The 22,510-nt window shown below is 37.1% G+C and overlaps 1 protein-coding gene and 1 long non-coding RNA gene across 2 annotated transcripts in view; one reads left to right on the top strand and one right to left on the bottom strand.

The window, feature by feature from the left end:
* The window catches only part of LOC133545694 (uncharacterized), a 422,860-nt gene that overhangs the window by 54,506 nt on the left and 345,844 nt on the right, over nt 1-22,510 (top strand). The window lies entirely within an intron of this gene.
* The window catches only part of LOC133545692 (uncharacterized), a 422,945-nt gene that overhangs the window by 141,400 nt on the left and 259,035 nt on the right, over nt 1-22,510 (bottom strand). Inside the window, exon 6 of the mRNA XM_061891502.1 lies at nt 15,233-15,400. Coding sequence (XP_061747486.1) covers nt 15,233-15,400 — 168 coding nt within the window. The remainder of the gene's footprint in view (nt 1-15,232; nt 15,401-22,510) is intronic.

Genomic DNA, 22,510 nt, shown 5'->3' with positions numbered 1-22,510 from the left:
TCCACCACGGTATCATCCACCACAGTATCATCCACCTCAGTGATCACACCAACCACATACTTTCTTCCGAGGAACTTTTGCGGTCCAAAAGCCCGCCTTTGAAGCGGCTTCATGTTGACAAGCACCACGTTCACCGCAGGACATCATTAGTCCAATTTTTTGGCACTAAAGCCAGGAGTCGGCTGCATTAGCCAAGACGGGGACGAGTCGTCAGCCTCTGCCAAGACTCCTCTTGAGTCAACCTGCGCTGTGTTGTGTTGCGGCTCTCCTTTCACTTTCACTTTCACTTTCACTTCCACAAAATGACTCATCCCAAACAAATGACCCCACTGTCACGGATATTGTACTTCCACGGGGTTAGGAAGGGTCTTGTTGCTTGGTCCCTGGGCTGTTTGCTGATCATCTTGGAGTAGTGACAAATAAGGCAGCAACACCACACAATGTTTGTATAGCGACAATATTTCCTTCTGGAAATTATTAATCCACTCAAAAAAGTGAAAATATGAAGTAATATAATAATCCAAGCATGATAGCATCCTCTGACAAAACACCTTGCTTAAATGCACACCCATCTAACATGCTAGGGCAGGGGTCACCAACCTTTTTTCTAAACCAAGAGCTACTTCTTGGGTACTGATTAATGTGAAGGGCTACCAGTTTGATACACACTTAAATAAATTGCTAGAAATGGCCAATTTGCTCAATTTACTTTTAATAAATAAATCTATACATATAAATAAATTGTATTTCTGTCTCTCATTATGTCGCACATTTTTTTTCCTTTTACGGAAGTTTTTTTGTAGAGAATAAATGATGAAAAAACACTTAATTGAACGGTTTAAGAGAGGAGAAAACAGGAAAAAAATGTAAATACAATTTTGAAACATAGTTTATCTTCAATTCCGACTCTTTAAAATTCAAAATTCAACCCCAAAAAATGAAGAGAAAAACTAGCTAATTCGAATCTTTTTGAAAAAATTAATAAAAGAATTTATGGAGCATCATTAGTAATTTTTCCTGATTAAGATTAATTTTTTAGAATTTTGATGACATGTTTTAAATAGGTTAAAAACCAATCTGCACTTTTTTTTTAGAATATATAACAAATTGGACCAAGCTATATTTCTAACAAAGACAAATCATTATTTCTTCTAGATTTTACAGACATTTTTTTTTAAAAATAAATTCAAAATACTTTGAAAGAAGATTTAAATTTGATTCTACGGATTTTTGTAGATTTGCCAGAATATATATTTTTTTATTTTTATCATTTTAAAGAAATATTTCACAAATATTCTTCATCGAAAAAACAGAAGCTTAAATGGAGAATTAAATTAAAATGTATTTATTATTCTTTACAATAAAAAAATTGAATTTAATTGAACATTGATTTAAACTGTCAGGAAAAAAGAGGAACCAATTTATAAGGTAAAAAGGAATGTTTTTAAAAATCCTAAAATCATTTTTAAGGTTGTATTTTTTCTCTAAAATTGTTTTTCTGAAAGTTATAAGAAGCAAAGTAAAATAATAAATGAATTTATTTAAACAAGTGAAGACCAAGTCTTTAAAATATTTTCTTGGATTTTCAAATTCTATTTGAGTTTTGTCCCTCTTAGAATTAAACATTTCAAGCAAAGCGAGACCAGCTTGCTAGTAAATAAATACAATTTAAAAAATAGAGGCAGCTCACTGGTAAGTGCCGCTATTTGAGCTATTTTTAGAACAGGCCAGCAGGCCACTCGTCTGGTCCTTACGGGCACCGCGTTGGTGACCCCTGTACTAAATGATTGTGTTGATTTATGTCTGTTTTTTTACCATAGGGCCAAAAAGTGCCAAAGCTACCAATTAAAATACACGGGCAGGTTCTGATGATCATCTTGGAGAAGTGACAAATAAGGCAGCAACACCACACACGTTTCTTAACCATAGGGCCCATTGTTAAGGCCGCCAAAAAATGGTACCCAGATGTATTACACCTTCCCACCACTTGTGGCAGTAACGACAATATCAAACAAGTAGAAGAAGACCGGATTTTAAGTTACCTAAGCGCAAAAATTATGACTAAAGCGGTGAAGCTCTACTATAATTGATAGTTTAGTTAAGAAACAGTCAGGATTAATTTAGTTGAGTTATTTTAACATAACATGATTTGGTATCTACATGTATTTTTATATACGAGTTCCTTTTTATGCTTATTTTTCTAATTTGGCTAGCCTAAGCCTAAGGTTTTTCGATAGTTTTCTAAATAAAGGGTACCGCAAAAAATTTCATCATTGGCTTTATTTGAACCCAAAATTTTAGGGTACATAAAACATATGTTTATTATTGTAATTTAGTTCTTAAACAAAATAATTAACATACTAGAAAACTTGTCTTTTAGTAGTAAGTAAACAAACAAAGACTCCTAATTAGTCTGATTTGTAACATATTATGTAATTTATCGACCTATTATTTTGTCAACATTATAAAGGACAAACTGTAAAAAAATTATTATTAATCTACTTGTTCGTTTACTGTTAATATTTGCTTATTTTCTTCTTTAACATGTTTTATCTACACTTCTGTTAAAATGTAATAATCACTTATTCTCCTCGTTCCGATACTTTACATTAGTTTGGGATGATACCACACATTTAGGTATCGATCCGATACCAAGTAGTTACAGGATCATACTTGTGTCCAGGGACGTATTTTTTGAGTTTATAAACATAATATACACTTAAAGAAACAAAAAGATTTAGTGATGTTTAAAACATATCAATGCAATCATATCAGTATCCACTGCAATTTAAACAAATGCTATGTGTGGATCTACACCTGACATCTACTGTAATGATACCAAGTACAAAAGCGTATCAATTGGTGTTGTCCCGACGCCAATATTTTGGTACTCCTACCAAAATGTATTTTGATACTTCTCTAAATAAAAGCGACCACAAAAAATGTCATTATTGGCTTTATTTTAGCAATGCATTTTAACAAAGGGACAATCTGTAAAAAAAAAAAAAAAAAAAAAAAAGAATCTACTTGTTTATTCACTGTAAATATTTGCTTAATTTATTTTTTTAATATGTTCTATCTCCACTTCTGTTAAAATTTATTAATCACTCGTGTTTGGATACTTTACATTAGCTTGTGATGATACCACACATTTAGGTATCGATTCGATACCAAGTCGTTACAAGATCATACATTGATTATAATCCAAGTCGTCATGTGTCCAGGGACGTATTTCCTGAGTTTATAAACATAATATAAATTAAAAAAAAATGAAAAAAATATTTTGTGGTGCTAAAAAATATCAGTGTAATCATAGTCGTATCGACTATATACGCTCCTGTACTCTGTATCATTACAGTGGACGTCAGATGGCATTTGTTTACTAATTGTAAACTATTGTATCCTCCTACGGCGTGTAGTGAAGCATGTTTCGCTATTCCCCGTCCTCCAGTGATAACGGTACTTGAAAAAATTGTTGCGGAGCAGTTAAATGAACACTTAGCGTCTAACAATCTATGTGAAACCTTTCAATCCGGTTTCAGGGCAAATCACTCCACGGAGACAGCCCTCGCAAAAATGACTAATGATCTATTGCTAACGATGGATTCTGATGCGTCATCTATGTTGCTGCTCCTCGATCTTAGCGCTGCTTTCGATACCGTCGATCATAATATTTTATTAGAACGTATCAAAACACGAATTGGTATGTCAGACTTAGCCCTGTCTTGGTTTAACTCTTATCTTACTGATAGGATGCAGTGTGTCTCCCATAACAATGTGACCTCGGACTACGTTAAGGTAACGTGTGGAGTTCCCCAGGGTTCGGTCCTTGGCCCTGCACTCTTCAGCATCTACATGCTGCCGCTAGGTGACATCATACGCAAATACGGTGTTAGCTTTCACTGTTATGCTGATGACACCCAACTCTACATGCCCCTAAAGCTGACCAACACGCCGGATTGTAGTCAGCTGGAGGCGTGTCTTAATGAAATTAAACAATGGATGTCCGCTAACTTTTTGCAACTCAACGCCAAAAAAACGGAAATGCTGATTATCGGTCCTGCTAGACACCGAACTCTATTTAATAATACAACTCTAACATTTGACAACCAAACAATTAAACAAGGCGACACGGTAAAGAATCTGGGTATTATCTTCGACCCAACTCTCTCCTTTGAGGCACACATTAAAAGCGTTACTAAAACGGCCTTCTTTCATCTCCGTAATATCGCTAAAATTCGCTCCATTCTGTCCACTAAAGACGCTGAGATCATTATCCATGCGTTTGTTACGTCTCGCCTCGACTACTGTAACGTATTATTTTCGGGTCTCCCCATGTCTAGCATTAAAAGATTACAGTTGGTACAAAATGCGGCTGCTAGACTTTTGACAAGAACAAAAAAGTTTGATCACATTACGCCTGTACTGGCTCACCTGCACTGGCTTCCTGTGCACTTAAGATGTGACTTTAAGGTTTTACTACTTACGTATAAAATACTACACGGTCTAGCTCCATCTTATCTTGCCGATTGTATTGTACCATATGTCCCGGCAAGAAATCTGCGTTCAAAGGACTCCGGCTTATTAGTGATTCCCAAAGCCCAAAAAAAGTCTGCGGGCTATAGAGCATTTTCCGTTCGGGCTCCAGTACTCTGGAATGCCCTCCCGGTAACAGTTTGAGATGCCACCTCAGTAGAAGCATTTAAGTCTCACCTTAAAACTCATTTGTATACTCTAGCCTTTAAATAGACTCCCTTTTTAGACCAGTTGATCTGCCGTTTCTTTTCTTTTTCTTCTATGTCCCACTCTCCCCTGTGGAGGGGGTCCGGTCCGATCCGGTGGCCATGTACTGCTCGCCTGTGTATCGGCTGGGGACATCTCTGCGCTGCTGGTCCGCCTACGCTTGGGATGGTTTCCTGCTGGCTCCGCTGTGAACGGGACTCTCGCTGCTGTGTCTTGGATCCTCTTTGGACTGGACTCTCGCGACTGTGTTGGATCCATTGTGGATTGAACTTTCACAGTATCCTGTTAGATCTGCTCAACATCCATTGCTTTCCTCCTCTCTAAGGTTCTCATAGTCATCATTGTCACCGACGTCCCACTGGGTCATTATTGTCACCAATGTCCCACTGGGTGTGAGTTTTCCTTGCCCTTATGTGGGCCTACCGAGGATGTCGTGGTGGTTTGTGCAGCCCTTTTAGACACTAATGATTTAGGGCTATATAAGTAAACATTGATTGATTGATTGACTTGTAAGAATCTTACTTTATTTGTCGCCATGGAGGTGAAGGTTAGTGATTTAGCACTTTCATTGTTATAACTTCACATTTATCGTTAGTTTTTACGCCGAAATGCGTCCGTTCTCCCTTTTTCTGTCAGTACTCGGTGCGCGTGCACTGCCGAATGCGCTCCTCTGCTGGTAAAACCAGCAATATCATGAAAAAAAAAATCACTTTTTTAGGGCCGGTGTAGTACCGAATAGGACTTATTAGTATCACGGTGCTATACAAGTACCGGTTACCCTAGTGTGAACGTAGCCAAAGTGAGTTTTGATGTCGATACTGGCTGCCGACTTCAGCGGCGGTTGTGACAAATCAATGGTGACAGGAAACATTTCGGATTCCTTCAAAAGTGCCGCCATGGGTCTTGGAAGAGAACTGACTAACCGGCACATAAGCCTCCTTCTGGGTTTTAACCGCAGCCTCGCCCGTCTCCTCCAACTAGGTCAATCATGTCGGATAATCCCAATTTCTAAATGATACCGCGGCCCATTTTCAAAGATACGGCGGGCCGATCTTTGAGTCCACCTGGCGAAGTGGAAATGGTGACATGTGTTGTCGTATGGTATAAACCCCCCCTGTATACCACGCCCCCCCGCCCCCCCCCCACGTGGGCGGCTAAGTCGGACCTGATTAGATGGGATCAAAGACATGTTGAAATGGTGGAAAAAATAAAAAAATAAAAATAATTCGCTGTGCTGACATGTTGAAAGAGTCACTCTTGGCCAAAAATATATTTAAAAAAAAAAAGAAAAATTGTCTGGAGCCTCAAAAAGTAAAACGTCATATAAATGAAGGCAACACATTATGTAAGTGTCTATATTAGCCTACTATCAAAATGACTTTAAAAGTCTTATATAAGTGTTATAATGAAGGCAACACATCATGTAAGTGTCTATATTAGCCTACTATCAAAGTGACTTTAAAAGACTAGTGTTATAATGAAGGCAACACATGATGCAAGTGTCTATATTAGCCTACTATCAAAATGACTTAAAAAGTCTTATATAAGTGTTATAATGAAGGCAACGCACGATGAAAGTGTCTATATTAGCCTACTATCAAAATTACTTAAAAAGTCTTATATAAGTGTTATAATGAAGGCAACGCACGATGTAAGTGTCTATATTAGCCTACTATCAAAATTACTTAAAAAGTCTTATATAAGTGTTATAATGAAGGCAACGCACGGGGAAAGTGTCTATATTAGCCTACTATCAAAATGACTTTAAAAGTGTTATATAAGTGTTATGATGAAGGCAACACATGATGTAAGTGTTTATATTAGCCTACTATCAAAATGACTTTAAAAGTCTTATATAAGTGTTATAATGAAGGCAACACATGATGTAAGTGTCTATATTAGCCTACCATCAAAATGACTTTAAAAGACTTATATAAGTGTTATAATGTAGGCAACACATGATGTAAGTGTCTATATTAGCCTACTATCAAAATGACTTTAAAAGTGTTATATAAGTGTTATGATGAAGGCAACACATGATGTAAGTGTCTATTTTAGCCTACTATCAAAATGACTTTAAAAGTCTTATATACGTGTTATAATGAAGGCAACACATCATGTAAGTGTCTATATTAGCCTACTATCAAAATGACTTTAAAAGTCTTATATAAGTGTTATAATGAAGGCAACACATGATGTAAGTGTCTATATTAGCCTACTATCAAAATCACTTAAAAAGTCTTATATAAGTATTATAATGAAGGCAACGCACGATGAAAGTGTCTATATTAGCCTACCATCAAAATGACTTAAAAAGTCTTATATAAGTGTTATAATGAAGGCAACGCACGATGAAAGTGTCTATATTAGCCTACTATCAAAATTACTTAAAAAGTCTTATATAAGTGTTATAATGAAGGCAACGCACGATGTAAGTGTCTATATTAGCCTACTATCAAAATGACTTAAAAAGTCTTATATAAGTGTTATAATGAAGGCAACACACGGGGAAAGTGTCTATATTAGCCGACCATCAAAATGACTTAAAAAGTCTTATATAAGTATTATAATGAAGGCAACGCACGATGAAAGTGTCTATATTAGCCTACCATCAAAATGACTTAAAAAGTCTTATATAAGTGTTATAATGAAGGCAACGCACGATGAAAGTGTCTATATTAGCCTACTATCAAAATGACTTAAAAAGTCTTATATAAGTGTTATAATGAAGGCAACGCACGGGGAAAGTGTCTATATTAGCCTACTATCAAAATGACTTTAAAATTGTTATATAAGTGTTATGATGAAGGCAACACATGATGTAAGTGTTTATATTAGCCTACTATCAAAATGACTTTAAAAGTCCTATATAAGTGTTATGATGAAGGCAACACATGATGTAAGTGTCTATATTAGTCTACTATCAAAATGAATTTAAAAGTCTTATATAAGTGTTATAATGAAGGCAACACATGATGTAAGTGTCTATATTAGCCTACTATCAAAATGACTTTAAAAGTCTTATATAAGTGTTATAATGAAGGCAACACATGATGTAAGTGTCTATATTAGCCTACTATCAAAATGACTTTAAAAGACTTATATGAGTGTTATAATGTAGGCAACACATGATGTAAGTGTCTATATTAGCCTACTATCAAAATGACTTTAAAAGACTTATATAAGTGTTATAATGAAGGCAACACATGATGTAAGTGTCTGTATTAGCCTACTATCAAAATGACTTTAAAAGTCCTATATAAGTGTTATGATGAAGGCAACACATGATGTAAGTGTCTATATTAGTCTACTATCAAAATGAATTTAAAAGTCTTATATAAGTGTTATAATGAAGGCAACACATGATGTAAGTGTCTATATTAGCCTACTATCAAAATGACTTTAAAAGTCTTATATAAGTGTTATAATGAAGGCAACACATGATGGAAGTGTCTATATTAGCCTACTATCAAAATGACTTTAAAAGTCTTATATAAGTGTTATGATGAAGGCAACACATGATGTAAGTGTCTATATTAGCCTACTATCAAAATGACTTTAAAAGTATTATGTAAGTGTTATAATAAGAGCAACACATTATGTAAGTGTCTATATTAGCCTACTATCAAAATGACTTTAAAAGTCTAATATAAGTGTTATACTGAAGACAACACATGATGTGTCTATATTAGCCTACTATCAAAATGACTTAAAAAGTCTTATATAAGTGTTATAATGAAGGCAACACATGATGTAAGTGTCTATATGAGCCTACTATCAAAATGACTTTAAAAGTCTTATATAAGTGTTATGATGAAGGCAACACATGATGTAAGTGTCTATATTAGCCTACTATCAAAATGATTTTAAATGTCTTAGATAAGTGTTATAATGAAGACAACACATGATGTAAGACTTTTTAAGTAATTTTGATAGTAGGCCAATATAGACACTTACATCATGTGTTGTCTTCATTATAACACTTATAAAGTCATTGTAATAGTAGGCTAATTCAGCTAAAACAAACATTTGCATTATAAAACTGATAAAAGACTTTTAAAGTAATTTTGATTGTAGGCTGAGATAGTCAATATAGACACTTACATCATGGGTTGCCTTCACTACAACACTTACATAAGACTTTTAGAGTCATTTTGCTAATTGCTTAATATAGACACTTACATCATGCGTTGCCTTCATTCTAACACTTATAAAAGGCTTTTAAAGTCATTTTGATAGTAGGCTAATATAGACACTATAAAAGGGTTCTAATGAAGACAACACATGATGTAAGTGTCTATAACAGCCTACTATCCAAATGACTTTATAAGCCTTATTTAAGTGTTGTAATAAAGGCAACACATGATGTAAGTGTCTATTGGTTATATTAGCCTACTATCAAAACGTCTTTAAAAGTCTTATATAAGTGTTAAAATGAAGACAACACATCATGTAAGTGTCTATATTACCCTACTATCAAAATGTCTTTAAAAGTCTTATATCATGTGTTCCCTTCATTATAACACTTATATAAGCCTTTTAAAGTCATTTTGATAGTAGGCTAATATAGACACTTACATCATGTGCTGCATTCATCATAACTCCCATATAAGTGTCTATATTGACTATGTTAGCCTACTATCAAACTGTCTTTAAAAAGCTTATATAGGTGTTATAATGAAGACAACACATAGTGTAAGTGTCTATATTAGCCTACTATCAAACTGCCTTTAAAAGTCTTATATAAGTGTTATAATGAAGGCAATACATGATGAAAGTGTCTATATTAGCCTACTATCAAAATTACTTTAAAAGTCTTATATGAGTGTTATAATGAAGACAACACATTATATAAGTGTCTATATTAGCCTACTATCAAAATGACTTTAAAAGTCTTATATAAGTGTTATAATGAAGACAACACATGATGTAAGTGTCTATATTAGCCTACTATCAAAATGACTTTAAAAGACTTATATAAGTGTTATAATGAAGGCAACACATGATGTAAGTGTCTGTATTAGCCTACTATCAAAATGACTTTAAAAGTCCTTTATAAGTGTTATGATGAAGGCAACACATGATGTAAGTGTCTATATTAGTCTACTATCAAAATGAATTTAAAAGTCTTATATAAGTGTTATAATGAAGGCAACACATGATGTAAGTGTCTATATTAGCCTACTATCAAAATGACTTTAAAAGTCTTATATAAGTGTTATAATGAAGGCAACACATGATGGAAGTGTCTATATTAGCCTACTATCAAAATGACTTTAAAAGTCTTATATAAGTGTTATGATGAAGGCAACACATGATGTAAGTGTTTATATTAGCCTACTATCAAAATGACTTTAAAAGTCTTATATAAGTGTTATAATGAAGGCAACACATGATGTAAGTGTCTATATTAGCCTACTATCAAAATGACTTTAAAAGACTTATATGAGTGTTATAATGTAGGCAACACATGATGTAAGTGTCTATATTAGCCTACTATCAAAATGACTTTAAAAGACTTATATAAGTGTTATAATGAAGGCAACACATGATGTAAGTGTCTGTATTAGCCTACTATCAAAATGACTTTAAAAGTCCTATATAAGTGTTATGATGAAGGCAACACATGATGTAAGTGTCTATATTAGTCTACTATCAAAATGAATTTAAAAGTCTTATATAAGTGTTATAATGAAGGCAACACATGATGTAAGTGTCTATATTAGCCTACTATCAAAATGACTTTAAAAGTCTTATATAAGTGTTATAATGAAGGCAACACATGATGGAAGTGTCTATATTAGCCTACTATCAAAATGACTTTAAAAGTCTTATATAAGTGTTATGATGAAGGCAACACATGATGTAAGTGTCTATATTAGCCTACTATCAAAATGACTTTAAAAGTATTATGTAAGTGTTATAATAAGAGCAACACATTATGTAAGTGTCTATATTAGCCTACTATCAAAATGACTTTAAAAGTCTAATATAAGTGTTATAATGAAGACAACACATGATGTGTCTATATTAGCCTACTATCAAAATGACTTCAAAAGTCTTATATAAGTGTTATAATGAAGGCAACACATGATGTAAGTGTCTATATGAGCCTACTATCAAAATGACTTTAAAAGTCTTATATAAGTGTTATGATGAAGGCAACACATGATGTAAGTGTCTATATTAGCCTACTATCAAAATGATTTTAAATGTCTTAGATAAGTGTTATAATGAAGACAACACATGATGTAAGACTTTTTAAGTAATTTTGATAGTAGGCCAATATAGACACTTACATCATGTGTTGTCTTCATTATAACACTTATAAAGTCATTGTAATAGTAGGCTAATTCAGCTAAAACAAACATTTACATTATAAAACTGATAAAAGACTTTTAAAGTCATTTTGATTGTAGGCTGAGATAGTCAATATAGACACATCATGGGTTGCCTTCACTACAACACTTACATAAGACTTTTAGAGTCATTTTGATAATTGCTTAATATAGACACTTACATCATGCGTTGCCTTCATTCTAACACTTATATAAGGCTTTTAAAGTCATTTTGATAGTAGGCTAATATAGACACTATAAAAGGGTTCTAATGAAGACAACACATGATGTAAGTGTCTATAACAGCCTACTATCCAAATGACTTTATAAGCCTTATTTAAGTGTTGTAATAAAGGCAACACATGATGTAAGTGTCTATTGGTTATATTAGCCTACTATCAAAACGTCTTTAAAAGTCTTATATAAGTGTTAAAATGAAGACAACACATCATGTAAGTGTCTATATTACCCTACTATCAAAATGTCTTTAAAAGTCTTATATCATGTGTTCCCTTCATTATAACACTTATATAAGCCTTTTAAAGTCATTTTGATATTAGGCTAATATAGACACATCATGTGTTGCATTCATCATAACTCCCATATAAGTGTCTATATTGACTATGTTAGCCTACTATCAAACTGTCTTTAAAAAGCTTATATAGGTGTTATAATGAAGACAACACATAGTGTAAGTGTCTATATTAGCCTACTATCAAACTGCCTTTAAAAGTCTTATATAAGTGTTATAATGAAGGCAATACATGATGAAAGTGTCTATATTAGCCTACTATCAAAATTACTTTAAAAGTCTTATATGAGTGTTATAATGAAGACAACACATTATATAAGTGTCTATATTAGCCTACTATCAAAATGACTTTAAAAGTCTTATATAAGTGTTATAATGAAGACAACACATGATGTAAGTGTCTATATTAGCCTACTATCAAAATGACTTTAAAAGACTTATATAAGTGTTATAATGAAGGCAACACATGATGTAAGTGTCTGTATTAGCCTACTATCAAAATGACTTTAAAAGTCCTATATAAGTGTTATGATGAAGGCAACACATGATGTAAGTGTCTATATTAGTCTACTATCAAAATGAATTTAAAAGTCTTATATAAGTGTTATAATGAAGGCAACACATGATGTAAGTGTCTATATTAGCCTACTATCAAAATGACTTTAAAAGTCTTATATACGTGTTATAATGAAGGCATATATAAGTGTTACAATGAAAGCAACTCATGATGTGTCTATATTAGCCTACTATCAAAATGACTTTAAAAGTCCTATATAAGTGTTATAAGAAGGCAACACATTATGTAAACTTCTATATTAGCCTACTATCAAACTGACTTTAAAAGTCTTATATAAGTGTTATAAGAAGGCAACACATTATGTAAGTGTTTATATTAGCCTACTATCAAAATGACTTTAAAAGTCCTATATAAGTGTTATAATGAAGGCAACACATGATGCAAGTGTCTATATTAGCTTACTATCAAAATGACTTCAAACGTCTTATATAAGTGTTACAATGAAAGCAACTCATGATGTAAGTGTCTATATTAGCCTACTATCAAAATGACTTTAAAAGTCCTATATAAGTGTTATAAGAAGGCAACACATTATGTAAGTGTCTATATTAGCCTACTATCAAACTGACTTTAAAAGTCTTATATAAGTGTTATAATGAAGGCAAGACATGATGTAAGTGTCTATATTAGCCTACTATCAAAATGATTTTAAATGTCTTAGATGATGTAAGACTTTTTAAGTAATTTTGATAGTAGGCCAATATAGACACTTACATCATGTGTTGTCTTCATTATAACACTTATAAAGTCATTGTAATAGTAGGCTAATTTAGCTAACACAAACATTTACATTATAAAACTGATAAAAGACTTTTAAAGTCATTTTGATTGTAGGCTGAGATAGTCAATATAGACACTTACATCATGGGTTGCCTTCACTACAACACTTACATAAGACTTTTAGAGTCATTTTGATAATTGCTTAATATAGACACTTACATCATGCGTTGCCTTCATTCTAACACTTATATAAGGCTTTTAAAGTCATTTTGATAGTAGGCTAATATAGACACTATAAAAGGGTTCTAATGAAGACAACACATGATGTAAGTGTCTATAACAGCCTACTATCCAAATGACTTTATAAGCCTTATTTAAGTGTTGTAATAAAGGCAACACATGATGTAAGTGTCTATTGGTTATATTAGCCTACTATCAAAACGTCTTTAAAAGTCTTATATAAGTGTTAAAATGAAGACAACACAACATGTAAGTGTCTATATTACCCTACTATCAAAATGTCTTTAAAAGTCTTATATCATGTGTTCCCTTCATTATAACACTTATATAAGCCTTTTAAAGTCATTTTGATAGTAGGCTAATATAGACACTTACATCATGTGTTGCATTCATCATAACTCCCATATAAGTGTCTATATTGACTATGTTAGCCTACTATCAAACTGTCTTTAAAAAGCTTATATAGGTGTTATAATGAAGACAACACATAGTGTAAGTGTCTATATTAGCCTACTATCAAACTGCCTTTAAAAGTCTTATATAAGTGTTATAATGAAGGCAACACATGATGAAAGTGTCTATATTAGCCTACTATCAAAATTACTTTAAAAGTCTTATATGAGTGTTATAATGAAGACAACACATTATATAAGTGTCTATATTAGCCTACTATCAAAATGACTTTAAAAGTCTTATATAAGTGTTATAATGAAGACAACACATGATGTAAGTGTCTATATTAGCCTACTATCAAAATGATTTTAAACGTCTTATATAAGTGTTATAATGAAGGCAACACATGATGTAAGTGTCTATATTAGCCTACAATCAAAATGACTTTAAAAGACATATATAAGTGTTATAATGAAAGCAACACATGATGTAAGTGTCTGTATTAGCCTACTATCAAAATGACTTTAAAAGTCCTATATAAGTGTTATGATGTAGGCAACACATGATGTAAGTGTCTATATTAGCCTACTATCAAAATGACTTTAAAAGTCTTATATAAGTGTTATAATGAAGGCAACACATGATGTAAGTGTCTATATTAGCCTACTATCAAAATGTCTTTAATAGTATTATATAAGTGTTATAATGAAGGCAACACATGATGTAAGTGTCTATATTAGCCTACTATCAAAATGACTTTAAAAGTCTTATATAAGTGTTATAATGAAGGCAACACCTGATGTAAGTGTCTATATTAGCCTACTATCAAAATGACATTGAAAGTATTATATAATTGTTATAATGAAGACAACACATGATGTAAGACTTTTTAAGTATTTTTAATAGTAGGCCAATATAGACACTTACATCATGTGTTGCCTTCATTACAACACTTATATAAGCCTTTTAAAGTGATTTTGATAGTAGGCTAATATAGACACTATAAAAGTGTTATAATGAAGACAACACTTGATGTTTCTTTATTAGCCTACTATCAAAATGACTTTAAAAGACTTATATAGGTGTTATAATGAAGGCAACACATGACGAAAGTGTCTATATTAGCCTACTATCAAAATGACTATAAAGTTTAAGGAAACGGCAGGCTGTCTTCTTCTAATGGATTCATCACAATCCATGCAAGCTGGCTAACGTTTGCTGTGGTCTGGAACAACATGGCAGACCAACAACTATCAAGAATTCAACTAGTAGTATAAACAATGTGTCACGAGACACAAGTAAATAAAATTAAATGAGCTCAAATATACCTGCAAACGAGGCATCCATCCACCCATTTTCTACCGCTTGTCCCTTTTTTGGGGTCGCGGGGACATAATGATGCAATATGTACACACAGCTAGCCCAAATAGAATGTTAGCATCGGTTAGCTTGCAGTCATGCACTGACCAAATATGCCTGATCAGCACGCCGACACAAAACATCAACAAAGCTCACCTTTTGTGCATTCCCGTACAGTATAAAACATTTGGTGGACAAAATGAGAGAATGGCGTGGCAAAAAACAAAACAAAAACACGTCTTTCTGTGGCAGCGTCGGAGAAAGTCGTACATGTAAACAAACTGTTGCGTCAAAATCGATAGGACAAAACGCCAGGTTTCAGTTACTCACTCTGGGTGAAGCGCGGAGGGTTGTCGTTGACGTCCGAGAGGGTGACTGTGACGGTGGTGGTCCCGGACAATCCCCCTAAATGGCCTCCCATGTCTTTGGCTTGAAGGACCACCAGGTACTGATCCTGGGTCTCCCTGTCCATGTCAGGGACGGCTGTGCGCAGGATCCCTGGGGAACACGGACAAAGAACACACATGTTTGAGGTAGCCATCCAAGGTCCGTAATACCATCAAAAGGTTGAGAGACTCTAGAGAATGCCCGTGACCTTGGATCCCTCAGGCGGAACTGCATCGAAAAGCGACGTCGGTGTGTAAAGGATATCACCACATGGGCTCAGGAACACTTCATAAACCCACTGTCAGTAGCTACAGTTGGTAGCTACATCTGGAAGTGCAAGTTAAAACTCTACTGTGCAAAAGCGAATATTATTTATCAACAACATCCAGAAACGCCGAGCTCACCTGAGACGGACTGATGCAAAGTGTAAAACTGTTCTGCGGTCTGACGGGTCCACATTTCAAATTTTTGGGGGAAACTTTGGACATTGTGTCCTCCGGACCAAAGAAGATAAGAACCATCGGGACTGTTCTAGGCGCAAAGTTGAAAAGCCAGCATCTGTGATGGTATGGGGGTGTATGGGTAACTTACGCATCTGTGAAGGCACCATTAATGCTGAAAGGTTTTGAAGCAACATATCTTGCCATCCAAGCGATGTTTTCATGGACGCCCCTGCTTATTTAAGCTAGACAATGCTTCATAGTAAAAGAGTGCGGGTACTAGACAGGCCTGCCTGTAGTCCACCGCATGGGCTCAGGAACACATTAAAAACTCACTGTCAGTAACCACAGTTGGTCGCTACATCTGTAAGTGCAAGTTAAAACTCTACTATGCAAAAGCGAACATAATTTATCAACAACACCCAGAAACGCCGCCAGCTTCGCTGGGGCCCGAGCTCATCTAAGACGGACTGATGCAAAGTGTAAAACTGTTCTGCGGTCTGACGGGTCCACATTTCAAATTTTTTTGGGGAAACTGTGGACGTTGTTTCCTCCGGACCAAAGAAGATAAGAACCATCCGGACTGTTCTAGGCGCAAAGTTGAAAAGCCAGCATCTGTGATGGTATGGGGGTGTATTAGTGCCCAAGGAATGGGTAACTTACACATCTGTAAAGGCACCATTAATGCTGAAAGGCGCATGCAGGTTTTGGAGCAACATATGTTGCCATCCAAGCAACGTTATGATGGACGCCCCTGCTTATTTCAGCAAGACAATGCTTCACAGTAAAAGAGTGCGGGTACTAGACTGGCCTGCCTGTAGTACACCGCATGGGCTCAGGAACACATTAAAAACTCACTGTCAGTAACTACAGTTGCTCGCTACATCAGTAAGTGCAAGTTAAAACTCTACTATGCAAAGCCACCATAATTTATCAACAACACCCAGAAATGCCGCTGACTTACTTGGGGGCCTAGCTCATCCAAGATGAACTGATGCAAAATGGAAAAGTGTTCTGTGGTCTGAAGAGTCCAAATTTCAAATTTTTGGGGGGAAACTGTGTACATTGTGTCCTCCGAACCAAAGAAGATAAGAACCATCTGGACTGTTCTAGGCGCAAGGTCGAAAAGCCAGCATCTGTGATGGTATGGGGGTGTATGGGTAACTTACACATCTGTGAAGGCACCATTAATGCTGAAAGGTTTTGGAGCAACATATGTTGCCATCCAAGCAACGTTTTCATGGACGCCCCTGCTTATTTCAGCTAGACAATGCTTCATAGTAAAAGAGTGCGGGTACTAGACAGGCCTGCCTGTAGTCCACCACATGGGCTCAGGAACAGTTTAAAAAAACACTGTCAGTAACTACAGTTGGTCGCAACATCTGTAAGTGCAAGTTATAACTCTAATATGCAAAGCCACAGCCATTTATCAACAACACCCAGAAACGCCGCCGGCTTCGTTGGGGCCCGAGCTCATCTAAGATGATCTTATGCAAAGTGGAAAAGTGACGAGTCTACATTTCAAATTTTTTGGGGGGAAACTTTGGACATTGTCCTCCGGACCAAAGAAGATAAGAACCATCGGGACTGTTCTAGGCGGAAAGTTGACAAGCCAGCATCTGTGATGGTATGGGGGTGTATGGGTCACTTACAAATCTGTGAAGGCACCATTAATGCTGAAAGGTTTTGGAGCAACATATGTTGCCATCCAAGCAACGTTTACATGGCCGCCCCTGCTTATTTCAGCTAGACAATGCTTCATAGTAAAACAGTGCGGGTACTAAACAGGCCTGCCTGTAGTCCACCACATGGGCTCAGGAACAGTTTAAAAAAACACTGTCAGTCACTACAGTTGGTCGCAACATCAGTAAGTGCAAGTTAAAACACTACTATGCAAAGCCACCATAATTTATCAACAACACCCAGAAATGCCGCTGACTTACTTGGGGGCCTAGCTCATCTAAGATGAACTGATGCAAAATGGAAAAGTGTTCTGTGGTCTGAAGAGTCCAAATTTCAAATTTTTGGGGGGAAACTGTGTACATTGTGTCCTCCGAACCAAAGAAGATAAGAACCATCTGGACTGTTCTAGGCGCAAGGTCGAAAAGCCAGCATCTGTGATGGTATGGGGGTGTATGGGTAACTTACACATCTGTGAAGGCACCATTAATGCTGAAAGGTTTTGGAGCAACATATGTTGCCATCCAAGCAACGTTTTCATGGACGCCCCTGCTTATTTCAGCTAGACAATGCTTCATAGTAAAAGAGTGCGGGTACTAGACAGGCCTGCCTGTAGTCCACCACATGGGCTCAGGAACAGTTTAAAAAAACACTGTCAGTAACTACAGTTGGTCGCAACATCTGTAAGTGCAAGTTATAACTCTAATATGCAAAGCCACAGCCATTTATCAACAACACCCAGAAACGCCGCCGGCTTCGTTGGGGCCCGAGCTCATCTAAGATGATCTTATGCAAAGTGGAAAAGTGACGAGTCTACATTTCAAATTTTTTGGGGGGAAACTTTGGACATTGTGTCCTCCGGACCAAAGAAGATAAGAACCATCGGGACTGTTCTAGGCGGAAAGTTGACAAGCCAGCATCTGTGATGGTATGGGGGTGTATGGGTCACTTACAAATCTGTGAAGGCACCATTAATGCTGAAAGGTTTTGGAGCAACATATGTTGCCATCCAAGCAACGTTTACATGGACGCCCCTGCTTATTTCAGCTAGACAATGCTTCATAGTAAAACAGTGCGGGTACTAAACAGGCCTGCCTGTAGTCCACCACATGGGCTCAGGAACAGTTTAAAAAAACACTGTCAGTCACTACAGTTGGTCGCAACATCTGTAAGTGGAAGTTTAAACTCTACTATGCAAAGCCACTGCAATTTATCAACAACACCCAGAAATGCCGCCGGTTTCGTTGGGGCCCGAGCTCATCTAAGATGAACTGATGCAAAGTGGAAAAGTGTTCTTTGGTCTGACGAGTCCACATTTAAATTTTTTGGGGGGAAACTGTGGACATTGTGTCCTCCAGACCAAAGAAGATAAGAACCATCGGGACTGTTCCAGGCGCAAAGTCGAAAAGCCAGCATCTGTGATGGTATGGGGGTGTATGGGTAACTTACACATCTGTGAAGGCATCATTAATGCTGAAAGGCGCATACAGGTTTTGGAGCAACATATGTTGTCATCCAAGCGACGTTATCATGGACGCCCCTGCTTATTTCAGCAAAACAATGCTTCATAGTAAAAGAGTGCGGGTACTAGACTGGCCTGCCTGTAGTCCACCGCATGGGCTCAGGAACACATTAAAAACCCACTGTCAGTAACTACAGTTGGTCGCTACATCTCTAAGTGCAAGTTAAAACTCTACTATGCAAAGCCACCGCAATTTATCAACAACACCCAGAAATGCAGCTGGCTTCGTTGGGGCCCGAGCTCATCTAAGATGAACTGATGCAAAGTGGAAAAGTGTTCTGTGGTCTGACAAGTCCACATTTCAAATTTTTTGGGGAAAACTGTGGACATTGTGTCCTCCAGACCAAAGAAGATAAGAACCATCCGAACTGTTCTAGGCGCAAAGTTGAAAAGCCAGCATCTGTGATGGTATGGGGGTGTATGGGTCACTTACACATCTGTGAAGGCACCATTAATGCTGAAAGGCGCATACAGGTTTTGGAGCAACATATGTTGCCATCCAAGCGACGTTATCATGGACGCCCCTGCTTATTTCAGCAAGACAATGCTTCATAGTAAAAGAGTGCGGGTACTAGACAGGCCTGCCTGTAGTCCACCGCATGGGCTCAGGAACACATTAAAAACCCACTGTCGGTAACTACAGTTGGTCGCCACATCTGTAAGTAGAAGTTTAAACTCTACTATGCAAAGCCACCGCAATTTATCAACAACACCCAGAAACGCCGCCGGCTTCGTTGGGGCCCGAGCTCATCTAAGATGAACTGATGCAAAGTGGAAAAGTGTTCTGTGGTCTGACGAGTCCACATTTCAAATTTTGGGGGGGAAACTGTGGACATTGTGTCTTCCGGACCAAAGAAGATTAGAACCATCCGGACTGTTTTAGGCGCAAAGTTGAAAAGCCAGCATCTGTGATGGTATGGGGGTGTATGGGTAACTTACACATCTGTGAAGGCACCATTAATGCTGAAAGGCGCATACAGGTTTTGGAGAAACATATGTTGTCATCCAAGCGACGTTATCATGGACACCCCTGCTTATTCCAGCAAGACAATGCTTCATAGTGAAAGAGTGCGGGTACTAGACAGGCCTGCCTGTAGTACACCGCATGGGCTCAGGAACACATTAAAAACTCACAGTCAGTAACTATAGTTGGTCGCTACATCTGTAAGTGGAAGTTTAAACTCTACTATGCAAAGCCACTGCAATTTATCAACAACACCCAGAAATGCCGCCGGCTTCGTTGGGGCCCGAGCTCATCTAAGATGAACTGATGCAAAGTGGAAAAGTGTTCTGTGGTCTGACGAGTCCACATTTCAAATTTTTTGGGGGGAAACTTTGGACATTGTGTCCTCCGGACCAAAGAAGATAAGAACCATCCGGACTGTTCTAGGCGCAAAGTTGAAAAGCCAGCATCTGTGATGGTATGGGGGTGTATGGGTAACTTACGCATCTGTGAAGGCACCATTAATGCTGAAAGGCACACACAGGTTCTGGTTAAAACTCTACTATGCAAAGCCACCGCAATTTATCAACAACACCCAGAAACGCCACCGGCTTCGCTGGGGCCCGAGCTCACACACACATTAAACATAACTGTTTTCTCCATTAAATATCAGAAAATATATTAAAAATTGTCATGATCAGAATTTTTACCGTTGTTGTGATTCTCCAATGTTTGCCGGTCAAAAAGCAAAATTAAACTTTTCCCCTTCTCTGAATATCTTTTAATAGTTGGCCATAATCTTAAGGAGCTCTCAGTACCAGCAACCATTAGAACGCTCCCGTGCCCTAAGTTAAGACCTTTTTGCGATTCCTTCAGCCTCAGAGGCGGCGAGGTTTAGATTCCGGCGACTCTCCTGTGGAAACATATTCTACTTTTAGGTTCAGTAGGCAGGCTCCTTTTCCTCCTCCCCAATTTACCCTTTTTTTTTTTTAAATAAGCTTGTAGCTTCTCATTAAGGCTGAGTCAGACCGGCCTTGAACTCGCGGTTCCACTGCCAGAGGACAGCATGATGCAGGAAAACCCCTCCACCCCCCCGCCTTCCTCTCATTTATGTTAAAGCATGAAAGGAGGAAAAAAAACATAAAACAAAAAAACCCTCTGGTTGTTTTGTGATTTCTCATCTTTTCACGTTTAGGAACTTTAGGGTGCTGAATTGAAGCCACAACCAAGTTCTTGCAACAACGTTTTTCTTTTATTTTAGTATTTGCATCACTGGGAACATCACAGAAAAAAAACAATTTCCTAATAAAACTGCCAGTTTAGTTATATTTTTGGCGCTTAAATGCAAACCGCGTGTTTTTTAAAAATGTATTCTGCCTATCTTTCACGATCCTTACGGAAGACAAGAACACGTGGTTTTTGTTTGGCTATGCATCCCAGGTCGTCAAACACGACGAGTACAAGCTGCAGTTAAAGGGAGTACACAAGTCTCAAACTAATCCAAAAACCGACAATTAACCAAATAATAGAGATATCGTTATTATAAGCGCTAACTCAGACGGTCAATTGTTTTTTGCCTTGCCTTGATCACAGAGTGCTATGTTGACATGCTGAGCCGCTGCATCGCCTCTAAATTGGTGAAAGTTATTCTAGATCATGAATCATGCCGCTCACCTGGATAGTAGAAGGTTGTGAAGGTAAACCAAGAAATTGGTCAACTTTGACGTTCAATTATTTAAAAAAAATTTAAAATCTTGTGTTGGGGTCATGGTTGTTTGCAACAACAGACCAGTTCTTCACTCTTGCCGGAATCCTGGAGAAAGCCTGGGCGTATACCCATCCAGTCTACATGTGTTTTGTGGATTTGGAGAAGGCGTATGACCCCAGGTAAATCTTGTGGGTGGTGCTGAGGGAGTACGGGGTGAGGAGAACCCTGCCAAGGGCCATCCAATCGCTGTACAACCACCGGCCACCTGTGGTGCTCACTGCTCCCCTCACCTCCCAGGCGGTGATCAAGGGTGATGGATCAAATGCAGAGAATAACTTTGCCACACCTAGTGTGCGTGAGACAATCATTAGTACCTTAATTAAAAATAATAGTTTAATGAAAATGCCCACATTGCTCGTCCCCAGTGGAGACGTGTGTGAGACATAAATTGCAATATAAATTTGGATGATTCAAGTTCTTTCACATCCCGTCCAACTTGCCGTGAACAAAATAACGGCGCCGACGTTTCCCGTTTTTCACACGCTGATTGTGCGCGTGCAATTTGAATACAGCTGTTGATGACGGCGAGGTGAGACCGGGGTGGACATGTTCTTGAATGCTAAACACCGCCAAATCTACCGGGTGTTGAATCTCGCCAACGCAAATTAAAATGTAGCGCCGAGCTCTTTGGCCCTGCCTCAAGTCGGAAATCAGCTGCTAAAGATTGACAAGCGCCGAGCGACAACTTATCAGCTGTTCGTGACTCACATGGGTAAAAAATAAAGTCCCGGTAGGCCTTGGCTAACATCTCCCGCCTCGTGTGGAGATAAACACAATGAATGTAATGCATGTGTCAATCAGTGCCCCCCGTCTTCAAAGTCTTCACCTCCGGGCCATGACTCCTCTCCGTAGGTGAAAGGCGGAAGGA

This window comes from Nerophis ophidion, linkage group LG28, assembly GCF_033978795.1.
Source record: "Nerophis ophidion isolate RoL-2023_Sa linkage group LG28, RoL_Noph_v1.0, whole genome shotgun sequence".
Classification (NCBI taxonomy): Eukaryota; Metazoa; Chordata; class Actinopteri; order Syngnathiformes; family Syngnathidae; genus Nerophis; species Nerophis ophidion.
The sequence above is the reverse complement of the archived record's forward strand: the minus strand, read 5'-3'. Positions and strand labels throughout refer to the sequence as shown.